Source organism: Talpa occidentalis, unplaced genomic scaffold (assembly GCF_014898055.3).
Source record: "Talpa occidentalis isolate TD23 unplaced genomic scaffold, MPIMG_talOcc4v2.1 talOcc4.2, whole genome shotgun sequence".
NCBI classification, from domain to species: Eukaryota; Metazoa; Chordata; class Mammalia; order Eulipotyphla; family Talpidae; genus Talpa; species Talpa occidentalis.
The window spans coordinates 109146256-109165332 of NW_023602073.1; the positions used below are offsets into that span (position 1 = coordinate 109146256).

General features: G+C 39.4%; 1 protein-coding gene across 5 annotated transcripts in view; it reads right to left on the reverse strand.

Moving 5' to 3' along the window:
• PDSS2 (decaprenyl diphosphate synthase subunit 2) overlaps positions 1-5110 on the reverse strand; it is a 251369-nt gene extending 246259 nt beyond the window's left edge. For all 5 annotated transcript variants that reach the window (XM_054699075.1, XM_054699073.1, XM_037520173.2 and 2 more), the window contains exon 1: positions 4554-5110. In XM_054699075.1, the coding sequence (XP_054555050.1) occupies positions 4554-4846 (293 nt within the window). In that variant the 5' untranslated portion in view covers positions 4847-5110. The remainder of the gene's footprint in view (positions 1-4553) is intronic.
• Positions 5111-19077: the final 13967 nt, after the last annotated feature.

Here is a 19077-nt window from a genome sequence, read left to right on the forward strand (position 1 = left end):
AGATTTGTATTACCACATTTCATTCAATCAACTCACTTCCTTTCCTTACCTAGTTTCCTTACCTGTCATATTCAGTTACAAGATTAATTTCTAGACAAATCGACAATTGGCAATACTTTTTGAAATAATTTAATCAAACCCCTTATTTAGGAAAGTAAAGCCCAGAGAAAGGGTATCATTTGTTTAGGATGAAACTAGAACACACAGGGCTCCTGTCTCCCAGACCTACTATTCTTTTGTTTTCTCTCTCTGTCTCTCCCCGCCTCCCCCCCTCTCTTTTTCTCTCTCTCATTTTTTTATACCTTTCAAAAATAATTATAAACTCACGGAAATTTGTACAAATAATATAGAGTTCTATGTAACCTGACTAAGCTTCCCCTCAATGGTGACACTATATATACAGCGGTAGTACCATCTCAAAATCAAACATTTAACGTTTGAACATTAGTGATAACAAAATAGTGACAACTATTTTCAGCATTTTAAAGATTGCATTAATTTGTGTGTGGGTGTAAACAGTTCTGTGCAATTTTATCCTTGTTCATGTAACCACCATCACAATAAAGACACCAAACTGTTCAAAAATCCACTTCCAAAAACCACTTTTTTGATTTATACTTCTCCCTGCTGCCTACACTGTCCTTGATTCTAGCAACCACTAATGTGTTCTCCATCTATTTCTGTCATTTTGAGAATGTAACAGTGAAATCATATAGTATATAAACTTTTGAGATTGGCTTTTTCTTTAATTGTAGTAAAAATGCATGTTATATTTACCATTTTAATCATTTTTAAATGGCCTGTACCCCAGTTCTTGTATGCATAAATAAATAAATCTTTTAAAAATAAAATAAAATATGGTGTGAGGTTTAGGTCAAGCTTTATCTTTCTCCCTACGATTTTCAATTGTTCCAGCACCATCTGTCAAAAAGACTGTCCTTTGATTGGATTGTTTTTGCCAAAAATCAATTGGGTACATTTGTGTCAATCTATTTCTGGATTCTCTATTCTGTTTCATCGATCTGTGTCTTACTCTGCCAATACTACACTGTATTGATCAATGAAGTATGTATAAGACTTAACATTAAGTAGAATGATTACTCCCAATTTTCCCCCCTAACACTGTTAAAGCCATTCTGACTCCATTTATGTGTCTCACTTTACTTTCCTGCACTGTTTATTCCTGCTTTTAAGGTGCTCTCTATGACTAGTAAAGGTAAGCCTGCCTGGGGAAGGAAGTAGGAAAAAATCAGAAAGGAAAAAATAATATACTATTACCAACCTAAAGTATCATCCATGTGATTTCCATACATCCATCCTTTAATGACATTCCTATTTCTTCATGAAAGTTTCTCTACCAGGTCACTTCAGTACCTCTAAATGTAAGAGCTATTATAACGCTACTATTCATTAGCCACAAATCATTTCTTTCCTTCTGTTAAGATGTTTGCAAATACGTTTGTGTCCAACAGAATGTCTATTCATCAAAACCAAGATTCATATTTTAGACTTCTTTACATTCCTCCATAAGCTTCAATAAACATGCAATTAATTAATCAAGGATAATTTATCTCATTGAAATTTATAACAGAGAAATCCTAGAAAATCTAGAACAAGGGTTTAAAAAAGCTAAATTGCTACGCGGTTCCTAGTCATTATCTCATCAAATCTCAAGAATTTAAATTTAATCTCACTTTTGCTAAGCTGTTACAGAATATATTTCTGGGCTCTTTTCCCTTTACTTAATGGGACAGCTAAAGTAAGGAAAGAGAAAATTAAAATATAATGAATTATGGTGATTTCTCTTTTTTTTTTTGCTCCTATTAGCGAAATATGTTATAAATCATCTAAATGTTAGGATTACTAGATATGATTCTCCCTAACATACAGTGAAGATTTAAACAAAAAGCAAAATGACCAAAGGGGTTAGAATACTAACAATTCAATAATAGAAACTTAAAATGTGAAATGCACTATACAAGAATTTACCAAGTTCCATTTCCTATTGCCCTAACAATTCCCTTGGCTAACATACTCAGAGCATCTTCCTCTTAATTATCAATGTTTTGCTGGCAAAATGTCAACAAAGTAGGTTGTAAAGCACATATAGCTACTTAAACTATTTTTTTTTTTGCTATAGTTTACAATAAGCACAAACTGCCTACTCTAGGCATCAAATACCTAATACTTTGCTAAAACAGACAAATACATGATCCCCTCCCCTAAACTCTCTTTATTCATTGACTATCCAAAAGTTGAGATTATTTAAACTATTTGCAACATGCTACCAAAGTAAATATAATAAAACTACACACAGACTAGCTTTCTTTTCTTACCAAATAAAGCAATTCATATATGTTACCACAACTTTCTTAAAACTTAATTATTTTGTCCCTCTCCAATTCTTTCACTATACTACGGGACTAGGTAGACAGGGTAGGCTACAATCAGGAAAGTTGCACAGCATTAGTCATAAAAGCATTCATCTAATATATCTCAGTAGCTTCAGAAGGGATGTTCTGGTAACATCGATGCTCTGGTAACTAAGTAGATGAATTGCAATTCTCAGATAATAAGATCTTTTCAATTCAATGCTTTTTTTATAGAAACTACAAAATGCAATATACTACTATAACTCCCACTACTAATTCTACCATTCCTACCACACACGCAGAAACCAAATATTTGGTGAGCAAAAATTAAGAAAGTTCATAGTTCAGTGCTGTGAGAATATGGAATAACCTGAACTCAAACACTATCCATGAGAGGATAAACTGGTACAACCACTTTGGAAAACAATTCACTGAACAAGTGCATACATTCCTGTATCCTCTCAAGGTTAATAACCAGGAATCATTGCAAGCATATTCAAAACAGCATTTTTCACAACACCCAAAACTACAAACAACCCAAATGCTGACTGAAAAAAGACTGGCATATTCATACAACAGAACTTCATATATCAGTGCAAAACTAATAAGGTATAGTCAAACTCAACATGAATAAACCTTAGAAATGAGGAATAAAAAGCAAGTCATAGCAAATTATATGCAGTAAATTCATATGTATAAATTCCAAAAATAAGCAAAATTAAATATGTTACTATTTAGGGAAACGTTCGTGTAATTTTTGAAAAATGTAAACACAAAACCAAGTATACCGGGGGTCAGGGAGAGGGACCAAGGAGTACACAGCTAGCTCAAAAGGACTGGTACAGTTTTTAAATTGAGTGGTTTCATTATTAAATTTTAAAATGTGTATGTATGTATTCTATAGAATTTCTAGAGAACTAACATTCCAATGACAGGTCAAGTTTAGCTCACTGATAAGATGATATTCCTGATAATCAAGAATGATGCCAAGAAATAAAATTACCTTACCACTGTTATTGGGTAATTTTGTATAACAAAGAAATAACAGGTATCTCATAAAAAATTAAAGCAAGGAGAGAGGCAAGGGAAGTGGGGTGTCTAGAAAAGGGCAACTTGATGGGTCCTTTTGATGGAAATGTTCCACATTTTGGCTGTCAATATGCTGCTTGTGCAAGATGTTAACATTGGGTGAAACTGGATAAAGGGTACATAGGATCTCTCTGTACCTTATTTCTTCCACTTACATGCAAATGGAATACCTGAACCTAAGCTGGATCCTGTATTAGAGAGGGAAGAATGAGATAAAGGACATTTTGTGTCAATTAACAACACTGGAATAAATGGTAGGTGAAATAAAAGTATTGTATCATTATTACATGTGCCTAAGTTGACTATTGCAAAGTAGATAAGTAAAAACTATCCCTAAGCTTAGGAGTAAAAAATCACGATGTATGTAATCAACTGTCTACTGATTCAGGAAAGAAATGTGTGTGTGTGTGTTTGTGTGTGTTATTTAATACAGACATCTGATACATGTGAACAGTGTATATAGGTGAATCTGATTAAAGGGTATACAAGTGTGTTCTTGCATTATTTCTGTTCTCCCAACGTTTCAGTATGTTTGAAATTTATCGCAAATAAAAAGGTGGAGGTTTATTTTATGTGGAAGCAAAAGCTGTGGTTCTTAAAACTATAATCGCAGGTTTCACAGTAGTCCAGCATAAGTGATAAAAATTCCAAAAGGATAATGATTACCCACTAGGATATTCATTGGAAAGTAATGTCTACCTTCAGCCTATCTCCTCCTTCCCATTCTTTCTAGAGGTGACCTTTTCAATAGTGTGAACTGAAAATGAATCCATTCCTCTTTTAAAAGGCCATTTTTAGAAAGTGACTCAATAAACCCAGATTGCTACCAGATTTCTCCACAAATTACTGAGGCATCAATAGTTATGCAAAAGTGCCTAACTTTTTCTAAAGAAAACCACTTATCCGATCAGTGGAACAAATGGAAGAAGAATATTAAGGTGAGAAAAAAAAAGAGACAACATCGGGTTTGTCTACGGGGCTAAGGAAAGGAACCGGTGGAAAGAGGTCAGCCAGGAGCCAGGAAAGGTGTGTCGGTCAGGAAAAAAGATTGGAGTGGCTGCAAGAGTGTCAGGGGGAGAGGAAGTAGCTCACCTGGCTGTGGTAAGCAGAGGATGCCGAGTCCCCACCAGCTTCCGCACCTGCATAGCGATGTTGCTGAGCTCGTCGCTCAGCAGGCAGCGGAGGCTCATGAAGGACGTGGGATAACCCACGATCTTCTCCGCCTCTGATACCACCTGGTTCCAGTGGGTAGGGGACCTGGAGGACTGACCACGCCTGGAGCCCACTGAAAAGACTGTGTCGAGGGCCCCAGACCACCAGAGGTGTCGCGGACCCGAGGTTCCGAGATAACGGGGCAAGCGCAGCAACAACTGCTGAAGGCTCATAGTTTGGGTCTGGGAGTTTCTGGGACCTCGGGATGTCTGGAGGTGGCCCGGGAAACAACCCAGCGACAGAGGCGGAACTTGCAGGAACTAGAAGAAGCGACGACTCCTGAACCTTAGAGGAGGGCGGTTTCCTGGAGCCGTGATCAGAAACAAACTTTAACTGCAGCTTTCTGCTAAAGCTAGAATGACAACCTGCTCAGCATTGCCCGGGGCTTGCTGGGTTAGAAACCACGGAGCTGCCTAAATGGGGGCCGCCATATTGGAGGCGTGGAATGCGGCCTGCCGTAAAGGCGGAGGCCGGCTGTCCAGGAGCAAAGCAAGTGTGCCGCTTTACGGCGCAGCCGGGGACGCCCACAAGGGGCGGGGCTCGGAGGTGAACCCCGGAAGGCTCGCGGTAGGGAAGCCCTTCGGCTCCTCCTACCCCCTCCGCGGTCCTGCGACGGTCCTGGGTCCCGGCGCAGAGGTTGTGGGCGCTAGAGTGTGTGCAGGAGTGCTGGAGCCCTACCCGCTCTGAGCATTGCCGGCGCCAACACTGGTGTCTACCAAGCCGGTGTCTACCAAGTCTTAGCGGCCCCCTGGAGGAAAAGGAGTGAGGCCGTGGCTCCCGCTCTGCAGCCATCCTGCGGCCCCCTTCCCCAGTCCCTAGCAGTGGTCGTGGACCCGCGCGGGGCGGCTCCTGGGCTGCAAGGTTTCTGAGCCCAGTACGGCAGTCTGGATGGGAGAGGTGGGGGCGAAGTCCTGGCCTGGTGCTGAACTCTCACGCCCTCAGCTCCCAACCAGACCAAAGGAGGTGTGGCCCAGCAAAAGTGTTCCTTTATTCCCCAAGAATATGCATGATCCTTATCCTTGTCCTTGCCTTAGTCACTTCTAGGTGAGCTTCCATTTCCTCTTGTGAACAGCCCAGACAGAACCTGCGTATCTCCACAAGGATGTAGAGAGCATGGAATGAAACGTTGCCTGGGCCCAACCAGCCTCTCTACTCACCTTCCATGGTTTAAACTATCCCTAACTCCATTGCTTTCCACTTATAGCTCATGTATTATTAACTTACTTAATCCTCAAAACAACCCCACTACATAGATATTTTCCATGTGTCATATTAGGACCTTGACAGCTTCTTTGGCGGTTCTAATGGGAAAGCAGATATATATATATATACCTTTAACTGAAAAACTGTCTTCATTCAGGGAAGTCATTCCATGGACGCACAGGGAGCGTTGAGGGAGGAAGGGACACCTGCCTAGCCAGCCAGATCAGCCAAATGAACCCTGCCAGTCAAGGGGGTGACAGACAGCACAGCCACATGGCCCTCACATCCCATGTGCTATTATCGGGAACCAAGGCACAGCTAGGTAGTGTAAGTTTCCCTGAGGTGACACTAGGCAGAGATGTGAACCCAAGCAATCTTGTTTCTTGAATTCAAGCTCTTAAAACACATTATACTGTCCCTCTAAGTAATACATTGCCATCCACTCTTTTCTCATTACCAGGAGAAGCTGTCAGTGTAGTTACTGTTTTTGATAATGCTACCCATTATCGGGTATGTCTAGCATGCTGCTCCCTTTTGCGTGATCCAAAACAAATGTTAATAAAACCTTGTTAATGATAAAGGATGTATTCTAGTTTCACACTCTTTAAAATAGCTTATAAAGGGCCTCCCTGGTGGCGCAAGGGTTAAGACTCAACCTATGAAGCTATCTGCAGCCACTGCAGCACAAGTTCGATCCCCGGCTGGTGAGGGAGCTACCCATATGGCGCAGCAGACCTCTCCTGACTCCCCTGCCCCTCCCCTCAGCAGTGTATTTCAGTCAAACTGCGGGTTCTGCTCCCCACTCTGCCTCTGGTGAATCCTCTCAACCCCCACATCTTTGGCCTGTACCCCATTTGTATGCATAAATAAATAAATCTTTAAAAAAATAAAATAGCTTATAAAGCTCAACTTTCAAAGTCCTTTTAAATAATGGTTGATATTTTTTAAACTAGCATAACATATAATACTGCACTAGGCTCTGACTATAAATTAAAAAATCAGATTTAAAAAGGGCAAATTAGAGAGTAATTGCTCAATTTACAAAAAAAAGATGTTTCTCCCTACAAAATATTTAGTCTTAGATTCCCTTTGAACAGCAAGTTTCCCTTGTGATTTAACAATTCAATTTTATTTCCAAAAATTCAATTTAGGCATAACTTTTCAGGGGCTATATATTAGATAAAGTGAATGACTATGCTCATAAGTATTAAACACAATGTATGTCCTCAAAGTAAGTAAGGCAAACTGAAGTTCAAAAACAATTCCTCTGAAAGAGATAAACTCCTGGCAATAAAATTCAGATCTGCTCTAAATGAAAATAAATGTGGAGAGTGAGATACTTTACCATTCCGAAAAAGTTCCAAGGCCTGAGCTTCCGGGTCATCCAAGGTGAAAGAAGTCATGAAAACACAAAGAGAGAGAGATTATGTACTTCAGTCTGTTTCTTCAGAATCATGGTACCTTGTGACTAACTTTTCATGCAGTTTCCTTAATACCAATTCACAGCATGTACTTTAATTTCTTCACAGAAGCCAGTGCATTATTCTCTCTGGTCATACTCTATTAACCAAGTTTTTGATTATTCATGGGACTTTGGCTCCCATTTACTTTAAATAATCAGCACTTTCCTTTATATTTACAGTTAAAAGGTTGCGTTATACCTAATGATCATCAGTTTTTAGGAGGTTAAAATGATATTTGTTCTTAATCTTCCAGATAAATACAAAACTCCTTAGAGTTTGTCAGACTAAGGAAATTTCTGAATTGCTAGCGACTCTTGAAGGAGCAAAGATGGGGGCTTATCTGTGATTCTGACCTTCCTCTGCCACTGATAATAGTCATTTTAAGTGTGTTTGTGAAAGTGTGCCTAGAGAAAGAATACAGCATGATATCTCAACCTTGGCTTTGAACATTTTGGACCAGATAATTATTTGTTATGGGAGAGGGAGGACTGTCCTATGCATGGTAGCATATTTAGCTATATCCTTGACCTTTGCTCACTAGATGCCAGCAGTACTTCTCCAATTTGTGACAACCAGCTATGTCTCAGGGCATTGCCAATGTCCCCTGGGAGCAGAATCTCCCGTGAGAAATGGGAGATGCTGAAAAAAAAAAAAATCAACGTTCATCCAAAACATTTACTCCTACAAAGCAGCAAAGAAAAGATCCTTGTTACCAGCAGTCCTGCAGGCTGGAGAGGGACCACTCCGCAATCTGTGGGAACCTCCAGTCATACACAGGGGCTTCTCCTTCACATTGGGGTTGTTCTAGAGACAGCAAGCTGACAAAAGAGGGTCACAGTTCCTCCGACTTTTTCAATACACTGAAGATGATAGAAGTACCAGTGGACTTAACTGACTTCTGTATTCTGCTGACCTTAGAAAAAAGTGAGATCATATTTGATGTCTTTTTCTTTGGCTGGAAACCTGAATTGGTCTTTCGAAATACAAAGTCTTAACAAGGATGATGGATGCTTTGGGCTTTAGCCTTTCTGTGATTAGGTGAGTGGAAATAGATAGGGACACTGTAGTCACCCTCTTTCTATCACCCTGAACACAATCACCTATTGTTTATGCTAAGAGAGCTCTTCCAAAAGTAGATGAAAGCATTGTGCTATATCTTGGGGCAGAATGAGAAAAGGAGGCATAATAAGATTAGCAAAAATCCAGAAGTTTGACCACCTACTGGTTTGGCAGGTGAAGACTGGGACAGCACATTTTGCCAGCAAGAATGTAAAACGGTACAGACCACCTATGGAAGAGGATTTGATAATCCCTAGTAAAGTTACAAATGTATTTATCCCTTGATCCAAAAATTTCAATCCTTCCCAAAATAAAAAATGAATTATGTGCAAAGTTATTCATCACAGTGTTATTCATAATAGTGAGAGTGGAAACAGCCCAAATAACTACAAAGAGGTGACTGCTTGAACAAACTAAGATAGAAACATACAGTCAAACACACCATGACTGTGAAAAAGAATGAGGGCCATCTCTCTGCACTGATGTGGAGCAATCTGCAGGGTATGTTAGCTTCAAAAACAACCAAAAACTAACCAAGGTGCATAACAGAAGAATATGCTATTTTTGTAAGAGAGGCAAATTACAAAAGTAGTATGCATATATTTGGGATGGGAGGAAACAGGTAGAGGAGACAGGCATGAAGGCAGACTACTCTGAATGGACCTTGACTGTATAGTTTTGATTTTAGAATCATGTATATATTTTAAATTTTCAAAGTTATTTTAAATCCCAAAGAAAAATGTAATTCCCAAAATTTAAAGCAAATTGAGGCAAGTAATTTAGTTTTATATGGCACATCCAGTAAACAATTAAATGACTTTAGAAAATAATTTTTTCACTTTATGTTCGCAATGGGATATAGTCTCGGGGTAAATAGACCTACATAAATTATAAATTTTATTCAATAGTCGTACTGCTCATGGAAATATAGATATTAGTACTTTGTAACTATTCTTACAAGTAAAAGCAAATATTAGATTTGTTAGGACAATGATTTTCAAGGTAAGTCTAATTCATGTAATATTAAAGTTGGATGGCAATAGTATGAACATGCTTTTTTCTTTTCAAAAGTATTTCTTATATCACAATAAGAAAAAAAAGCATTTACTTGCTTTGTGCATTAAAAAGTTCTAGCAATAATGACACTCTCAGCACCTTTAGCATTCATAGTACACTTTCAATACATCATTTCTTATTAAAAGGAATGAGGTTTGGGGCCTCCCTGGTGGCTCAAGGGGTTAAGACACAACCTATGAAGCTATCCACAGCCACCGCAGCACAAGTTCGATCCCCGACCAGGGAGCTACGCACATGGTGCAGCAGACCTCTCCTGACTTGCCCTCTGCTCCCTTCTCCCTTCAGCAGTGTTTTCAGTCAATCTACCTGTTCTGTTCCCCACTCTGTCTCTGATGAATCCTCTCACCCTCCACACCTCTGGCCTGTACCCTAGTTCTTGTATACATAAATTTATATATATATATATTTTTTTTTTTATTAAAAAAGGAATGAGGTTCTTTGGAGGGATGGTAGATATCAGGTCTGGGACAAGAAATGTCAAGATGAAACTGGGACACTCTGTAAATCAAGGAAGATATTAAAACCTAAAATCTAATGGAATAGGTCAAAGGGACAAAGGAATCAGCATAAAGGATCTCCCACTGGTTGAAAAGAAGTGAATCTGAGCATCAGTAAAGAGTAAGAACATAACAGATTGAAATTCTTTGATTATCTATAAATCCCGGAGTTCATTATTGGATATAACTCAATCAATACAATGAATATTTTCAATATCATGAAAGATTTGAACATTTATCCTGCCTTTTCTTTATGAATTAGATTTAATGGTGTTTTAGCCTGCCTTACTGAAACAAGGGTTTACTTTTAGGATATTTTAGACAACAATCTCAGAAAACAGCAGTGGATAACTAGGAAGAGTGAAACAGGCAAAGTCAACAAGGGTATTCTTAACTTAGCCATCAACAGGTAGTTCTTGTGTTGGGCTATAATATAGCCGTAGGTACAATCAATTTCACAATTGTCAGCTTGGTGTAAGGGAAGCAGTATATGCCAGAGAGATGTGTGCAGTGCACCTGAGGAGAGGTGCTGCTAGGTTACACCTTTAGGAAGCCTGTCACCTGAGCAATGGCTCTAGTTAGAGGCTGAGAAGATGTGAAACAGGAAACAGGACACTTTAAATTAAGTAACCAAAGAACATGGACCAATGAGGGAAGTTCTTCTTTATAAAATAGGAGAATTAAGACATCAGCATTTTGTGATTCTTTATGAAATAATTGATTCAGGCAACAATGGAGAGGCTAATGAGCTTCTTTTAATGGAGACCTTTGGCCTAAACCACCTGCAGCCACTAATCAATCCGAACATCACTAGGAGTAGGGAGTCCATTCACATGTCCCCTGATGTGGAATACTATGAAGTGCACAGTACCACCTATGAAATATATTTGCTGAAATAGCTGAACCTAAATCTCACCAAGACTTTAGAACTAATTTTCAATATTCTAGAACCACAGGAGAGAACTGAAAAAGTGCAATAGCTTTACAAGGAAACAGAACAATCTAGTATTTCAGATAGTCTACAAACCAACTGACTGGGTTTCTTCAACAAGGAAAGAGAATAAAATGGACATTGCCAGCTCCCATGGGTCTAAACCTCCCCTTTGGGGCCTAAGAATCTCACACTTCTAGGCTGTCAGGTGAGTGCTGGGCAGATATCACACTATTATGAGTCAGAGCTATGGGGAGGAACGGAAGGGAAAAGGGCATTGTATATTATTCTATTTTATATATTATATATACAAATTATGTAAATACTTGAGTATTTTTTTTTAAGATTTATTTATTTATTTATACAAGCACTGGGTACAGTCAGAAGCGCGGGAGGGTGAGAGAATTCACCAGAGCCAGAGCAGGAAGCAGAACAGGCAGAAGGACCAAAGTACACTGCTGAGGGGAGCAGCGGGTGGCAGGAGAGGTCTGCGCGCCATGTGGGACCCTCGCCCGGTGGCCGGGGATCAAACCAGTGCTGCGGAGGCTGTGGACAGCTTCACAGCCCAGCGCTCAACCACCTGCGCCACCAGGGGAGGCCCTTGAGTATTTTCATAATAAAAAATTTTTAAGAGGTAAGTAGATGTTCTCATTCTTTTTTTTTTTTTTTTTTAACAAATGGAAGGAAGTCAAAGGACTTACCCAAAGTCATAAAGCTCAAAAGTAGTGGAGTCAAAGCTCAAATCCCTCTAGCTCCCCCATCCTATTGTCTTCAGAAGTGAATGCACGAATTTATTTATTCATTTATTTTCTAACCTCAGGTGCATAGATATTTTCCTGACACATTTTATCATTGGCTTAGGCAATTTTTTGTTTGTATTGTAATGAAGGTAGGCAGCCTTCATGACAGTGCCCTGCCTGCCAGTAATCACACCCTAAGTAATTTACCTTTCACCTTGTTCTAGGGTTGGTCTGTGTGATCAATGACATCTGGGAGAAGTGATAGTGGGCCACTTCCAGTATTAGTTTTGTAAAAGACATTGCAGGTTCCATCGTGGGTTCTGTCTATCTGTCTGTCTGTCTGTCTATCTCTATCTGATTACTTGCATCAAGAGAAGCCATGTCATGGCTGATCCTATGGAGAGGCCGTAGGAAAAGGAACTGAGTTTCATGCCAACAACAATGTAAATGATCCATCTTGAGAGTAGATTCAGCTCCTTCAGAGACTGCAGTTCTGACTTGCAGCTTTACTATAACTTCACGGGAGACCCTGAGCAAAAACTTCCCGGTTAAGATACACCCACATTTGGGCGTCCCCTGGTGGCGCAGCGGTTGAGCACTGGGTTGAGCGCGGGGGTTGCGAGGCTGCCCGCAGCCTCTGTAGTGCCAGCTCGATCCCCGGCGACCGGAGAGGGTCCCACAAGAAAAAAAAAGATACATCCAGATTCCTGACCTTAGAAACACCGTGAAATAAATATTTAATCACTTAAAATTATGGGATAATACGTTTTGCTTCACTTAATGTCTAGTACAACTATCTATTAATCTTTATAATAATGTAACACATGCACTCACATGAGGTCTAGAATATTGATGATAGCTTACTTCTATCTGTGTGACCTTCCTTCATCCTATTCTCCTTACTTCCTCAACTCAAGGTTATCCTGGTTATTTCTCTTGCTTTATCATTCCCATGATTTTTCAAAAATATAATTTAATAATGTATTTTAGGGAGACCTAAAAATTATACTATTTAATTATTTTTAACTTAAAAATGGAGCATCTATGCTAGATGTAATTTTCTGTCATTTTCTAAAATATTTAATCAACATTATTTTGCTAAGCTTCACTCATATTGATGTGCATAATAACAATTCATTTATTTTGACTGCTCTACAATATCCAGTGGGTGAATATACTATACCTCATCCATTTTCCTATCACTGGACATTTGGGTCATTTCCAGATTGTCTCCTATTACAACAACATTGCCAAGAATGGGTTTACAAATGCCTCCAGGTTCACATATTAACAATTTATAGCTAGCATTGGTATTACTGGGTTGAAGGACATGTAAATATTGAAATTTAATATATAATGCCAAACAGTTGTCCAAAATGGCTTTATAAATTTACACTTTCATTAGTCATTTATGAGAGGCCCTGATGATCACACTCACTCTACAGAATAATGTCAGACATGAAAAAATTTCCAACAAATGAGTATAAAGTGGAATCTTTTTACATTTCCCTCATCACTGGATAGAGTGCTGAATGTCTTGCAGATTAGCCCTCAAAGGTGATGTGGGAAAGTATATATGATTTATTTGTGATTTTTCTTTTTGGTTTAATTTTCAGATCTTCTTTTTCAGATTCTCACCTGCATTTCCATTCTTGCCATCTCCCTCTAATGTTCCCAGTGTTTGACCTTAGAACAACTATTGTTAGAGAGGAAATGGATGAAGGCCAATTCTCCTTTTCACACAGGTTCTCTCTTTACAGGGCAGCAATTTGGAATTGACTAGTGGTGCTGGTAGTTAATTTCACACTAGGATTAATTAGCTCAACAGGGGAAGGATTTGGTCCTTTTCCTTTTAAGGGATACTTTCCAGGAGACTATTTTCTTTTAGGAACTTGGAATGAAAAAAAAAATCTGCTGATGTGTGTACATGAACATAGACATTATTATTCAATGCCCAGCCATCTGGGTTCTATAGTTCTATCCTAAAGAACTCTATGATAATAAGCTAGTCACTAACCCTTCTGAGTTTAAAATAATTCCTCTATAAAATTAAAATGGATGCCAACATATTCTTATTCCATGAAAAAATTAACTAGCAGATTGATCTGGTTCTCATAGTCGTGTCATTCTCTTTCTGTCCCTGTCTCCCCCTCATCTAACCAATCCTATTAATCTTGCCATTAATGTAGGTTGAAACTTGAGGACCACAAGGAGGATTGCAGAGTGGGCTACGCCATTCTTTTTAACTCATTTTGTTTGCCACTGTATTCCCACACTTGATATAGTCTCTGCTGAGGAACAGACGGCACATAGATATGTGTTGGTCAGCTGAATGATAACGAATGACTAATCTAGTCTTTATTCTCCATCCCCATCTTCACTGTTATACTCAAATTCAAAAGCTCTGTTTGTTTGTTTTTTAAGATTTCTTTATTTATGCATACAAGAACTGGGGTACAGGACAGAGATGCGGGAGGTGAGAGGATTCACCAGAGACAGAGTGGGGAGCAGAACAACAGGCAGATTGACTGAAATACATTTCTGAGGGGAGCAGCTGGTGAGACAAGAGAGGTTTGCTGCGCCATGTGGGTAGCTCCCTGGCTCGCCGGGGATCTAACTCATGCTGCAGAGACTGTGGATAGCTTCATAGTACTGACTTAACCCCTTGCACCACCAGGAAGGCCCTGTTGTTGTTCTTTTTTTAATGATAACATTAGGAAGCACACAGTAAAGAATATTTCCATCACTATGAGTTCAGCTAGCTAGCTACTGCTAAGCAGTAGGGAAAAGAGAGGGAGAGGGGTCAAAACAGAGAAGAAAAGAGGATAAGGGACAGTACTTTAGGGCTCATGGTGGTAGGAGAACAAAGGGACTATACTGGGGGAAGAAATCAAATACTCTCCAAAAATTGACAAAGATTTAAGAAAACAAATTATTAATAAATGAACTTTTCTCATGAAGACCAGAGTCCCCACAATGAACTAGACCAAATCTCTTGGTTTGAGGACCAGGTATCAGTAGTTTTCAAATATTCCCAAGGAGATTCTAATATGAAGCCATGGTTTGAGTACAACTATTCTAGGTCTTTTATTGCTCTTTCTTGTTGGTTCACTCTTTCTCTCCTCACTCCCTTCCTTTCTTCTTTCATTTTTTAATTCGTGTATTTCTTTCCTTTTAAAAAAGAAATATATAAGTCGGACTCCATTCCCCTAGGATCCTAGAGAAATTCTGATTGAATTTTATATACAGAGAAGGCTTCTACTTAAATAATACTACACAGAATTCATCCATTTGCCTGTATTAGGCAAATGAGAGTCAGGACACGCTGGATTTATTAAATGTATAAAGATAGGCAACTTTAAGGAGTTCTCAAGCCAACTTACCAGAAACTGATGCCTTATACTCATAAATATGAGCCCTAAAACACCTGAAAATGTTTCTTCTTAAAATGTAATTTTCTTCTAAAATTGGAAAATGTTTCATTTGGGAACAGATATTTATAGGTGAACAATCAAAGCAGGATGATCAGTTAATTATAAGAAATATTTTTTCACCAATTTACTGAAAAATCTCAGTCAAGCCATTCTTTTCATAAATTCGTGAACAATTAAATAAGTCAACTTGAAATTCCATGTAGGGCCTCCCTGGTGGCGCAGGCAGTTGAGCACTGCACTGTGACTCTGTCTGCAGCTTCTGCAGCACTGGTTTGATCCCTGCCGGCTGGCGAGAATCCCACATGGAGAAGCAGACCTCTCCTGTCCCGCCCGCTGCTCCCCTCAGCAGTGTATTTCATCAGTCTGCCTGTCCTGTTCTCCGCTCTGTCTCCAGTGAATCCTCTTACCCTCCCGCACATCTTGCCTATACCCCGGCTCTTGTATAAAAATGAATAAATCTTAAAAAAAAAAAAAGGAAATTCCATGTAGACACACATTGATCTTTCCCTAGAAATGGATTTTAAAGTTTCCTAAATTATAGTCACTGTGCTGCATCGAGCAACACCACACTGACAAAGACACGGGGGCCGTGGAGCAGGCTACATAATGCAGGATGCTGATTGAGAGCAAGATCCTGGCCATTTTTGTTGATAGAATAATCATACAGCATCAGCTACATGTGTTAGGAGGACAAGGAGAAAAGGATGGGTGAAACTAAGGAATTTCATCTAGGGCTTGGGGGGACATGAGGCTGCTGACCATGTTATCAGCTTGATGACCAAGTATTGTAATCGAAGCTGGACCTCAGACTCCCGGCCATGGTCTTAATTTTATCAACGAGGCATTCCACTGATCGGCTTCTGGGGTCCCTAGTCATACATCTGTCCTCGGCCCCCAGGGGGTTCCCAATCATACCTCATGAGGCATATCCTTCCCAGAGTGATCAAGATTTCTTCTCTTGATTGATATGAAAGGCACCTTGTAAGGTTTGACTCCTATGGCTGAATGACCGGTTCTGAAGGGCAGTTCTGACCTTCTATAGAAATGCAGAACTGCAGGTAATCATAATGGCAATCAAACAGGCTGCTTAAGTTTAGCACACCCACATCACTGTATTCAAAAACTACTATGATATAACCCATAAATAAATGAACTTTTAAAAAACTGTTTTTCCCACTAAAGATTATATATCTAAAGAGAGTTTCATTATTAACCTTGGTCATATGGACGCAGTGATATGAACTTGCTGGGGTCTAAAGAATTTGTGAATGACCAGCTGAGAAGATCAGGTGACTAGGAAGAAAAATCCCAGAAGCTGACACCCACATAAGAAAGATGTCATTGTTAACTAGTACAGTGGCAGAACTATTTCTCAAAAATTATCCTGGTTTAAATCAATTGAAAGAGCTTGCTCTGATGTTTTCTGTCCTTTGAAATCATGCCATAAACAAACATCTGTAATAAATATATTTGAACATTATAGGGCTGGTAGAACTATGTTGGGAATAATGGGTTTGAAGTGCATGACAAAATAAAAAGAATATGCTGATGTCAAAGGGAATAAGAGTTGCTTTCTTTTTTGAAGAATAAAAGAGACTGGATCCCCAAAGTCTAAACAAAAAGCAACTCTTTGGAAAGACACTCTTTCCATGACGGCTGACAGAGCTTGTTGATTAAGGAATCAGACGTGGGAGCCAGATGACCTGCATTTGAGTACCAGGTTTGCAACTAACCAATAGCAAAGCATTGGGTAAATTTTGTGATTTACTGTTGGTACTGTGGTTTCCTTATTTATAGAGTGGGAAGAACAATAATACCTATAACTGATGGAGGACAAGAATAGAAAAAAAAATTGAAACAGAGGTGCACTACAAGACCAGAAACTTGGCTCATAGGGAGGTTTGGGTAGAAGAGATTAACATAGCCATTGACACAGCTATGGAAATCAAAATCCTTAAGCACAGACCACACAGATGAGGAAAGTAGTATCATTAGGCGCAGACGACACAGCTTTGGAAACCAAGATCTTTAGGCACCAACAAAACAGTTGCAGAAATAAGTATCCTTAGGCGCAGAGCAGTATTCCTAGGCGCGGACGCCTACATTGCAAAGCATAACATCCAAGCAGGTATCCCAGGGTGCATCCAAAGTTAAAGATACGGAGATTGAGCCTATGGTAGAATCTGTGGTCCCTTTCAAATTCTACATAGTTATCCAAAATTAGCAACCAACTGACCAGCTCACAAGGAATTACTCCTCCCAAACAGAAGAAGCCTATATCAGTGCGGTCTCTGCACAGGCTCAGGGCAGCAATCCCTCTGCCCACCTGTGACTGTGCAGGTTCCTTTCACCAACTCTCTCCCCATGCAGGGCATGCAGGGCAGCAGCTTCCTGCCTGCCCATGACCTGTCAAGGCCTCCTACCTGCAACCATGCAGGACTCTCTTAGCAAATCTATCCCTTCTGGGGCAGCTCTTCCTGCCCGCTTGTGTCTATGCAAGTGTACTTTACTTTTCTGTCCCTTTTCCTAATAAACCTACCCTTTAAACATAACTATCGTCTGTCTCTGTGGAGAAACTCGTGGGGGAAACTTGCCGCGTGTCGCTGAAAAGGGAGCTTGGTGAATCCTTTCCCAGAGAGAACCCAAGGACCCTACACTCCAAACCCACAGACTCCAAAAACGACAACATTTAACAATGGGTAATTTTGAGGATTAGCATAAGATCATAAACATAAAATACTTATATCAGTACCTGACACAAAATCCCCATCATCTTTCATTGTTAAACAATAGATCCCCCTCCTAACTTAAACTTAGACCCTCCTAACTTCAAATCAGTGAAAGCTATGGATGCAAAGTATTTTTGTTTTCTTATAATACTTCTAGAAGAGCAGCTATTTTAAATTCCAAAACAAATCATACAATTTTCCTACATCGCATAAGCATGCACATACATACAAAAGACAATTGAAATGCGGTATAGTTTTGTGAATGTTATGGTAATGTAGCCTTAAGCGTGTTGCAAGGTATAATATGGTTTAGAACTTACCTTCCCCAGATATGATAATATTTTGTCTGTAATAGTTTCAGAGTTTATTCATTAGAAATATTTCTATTAAAAAAAATAACTTTTTTTTAAAGATTTTATTTATTTATACAAGAGCTGGGGTTATAGGCCAGAGGTGCAGGAGGGTGAGAGGATTCACCAGAGACAGAGCAGGGAACAGAACGGGCAGACTGACTGAAATACACTGCTGAGGGGAGCAGCGGACGAGACAGGAGAGGTCTGCCGCGCCATGTGGGCATCTCACTGGCTGGGAATTGAACCTGCGCTGCAGAGGCTGTGGACAGCTTTACAACGCTATGCTCAACTCACTGTGCCACCGGGGAGGCCCTAAAAAAGTAATTCTTAATATAATTGCACTTAACCAAAAGACCAAAATTCTTTTTTTTTTTAAATAATAAATTTTATTTTTATATTCCCCATACAATTGCAACCCCCCCATTCTGACCCCAATCCCTCCCCTCCCGCCCCCCACCCCCCAAAAAGTGTCTCTGGTTCATAGATTTTTGTTGATTTTGATTTTCACTTTCTTATAGTTATTCATTTTCCTGGTCCCTTATTTAAGTTTTCTAGATTCCTGCTATGAGTGAGACCATCCGGTATTTTTCTTTTTCTTTCTGGCTTATTTCGCTGAGCATGATCCCTTCCAGCGCCATCCATGTTGGGGCAAATTGCATGAGTTTATCTTTTTTGAATGCTGAGTAATATTCCATGGTATATATGTACCACATCTTCTTGATCCAGTCATCTATTTTTGGGCATTTAGACCAAAATTCTTAATGTTCAGATTGTCTCAAAACTTTCTTTGTGTAGCTGATTTGTTTAAGTTTTGATCCAAACAAGGTGAAAGGGTAGTTTAAAGATCTAATTATTTGGCTTTATACTTTGAAAGGTGTGTGAGCTTTATGTTTATTCTTAAAGGGAAATGGATGACCA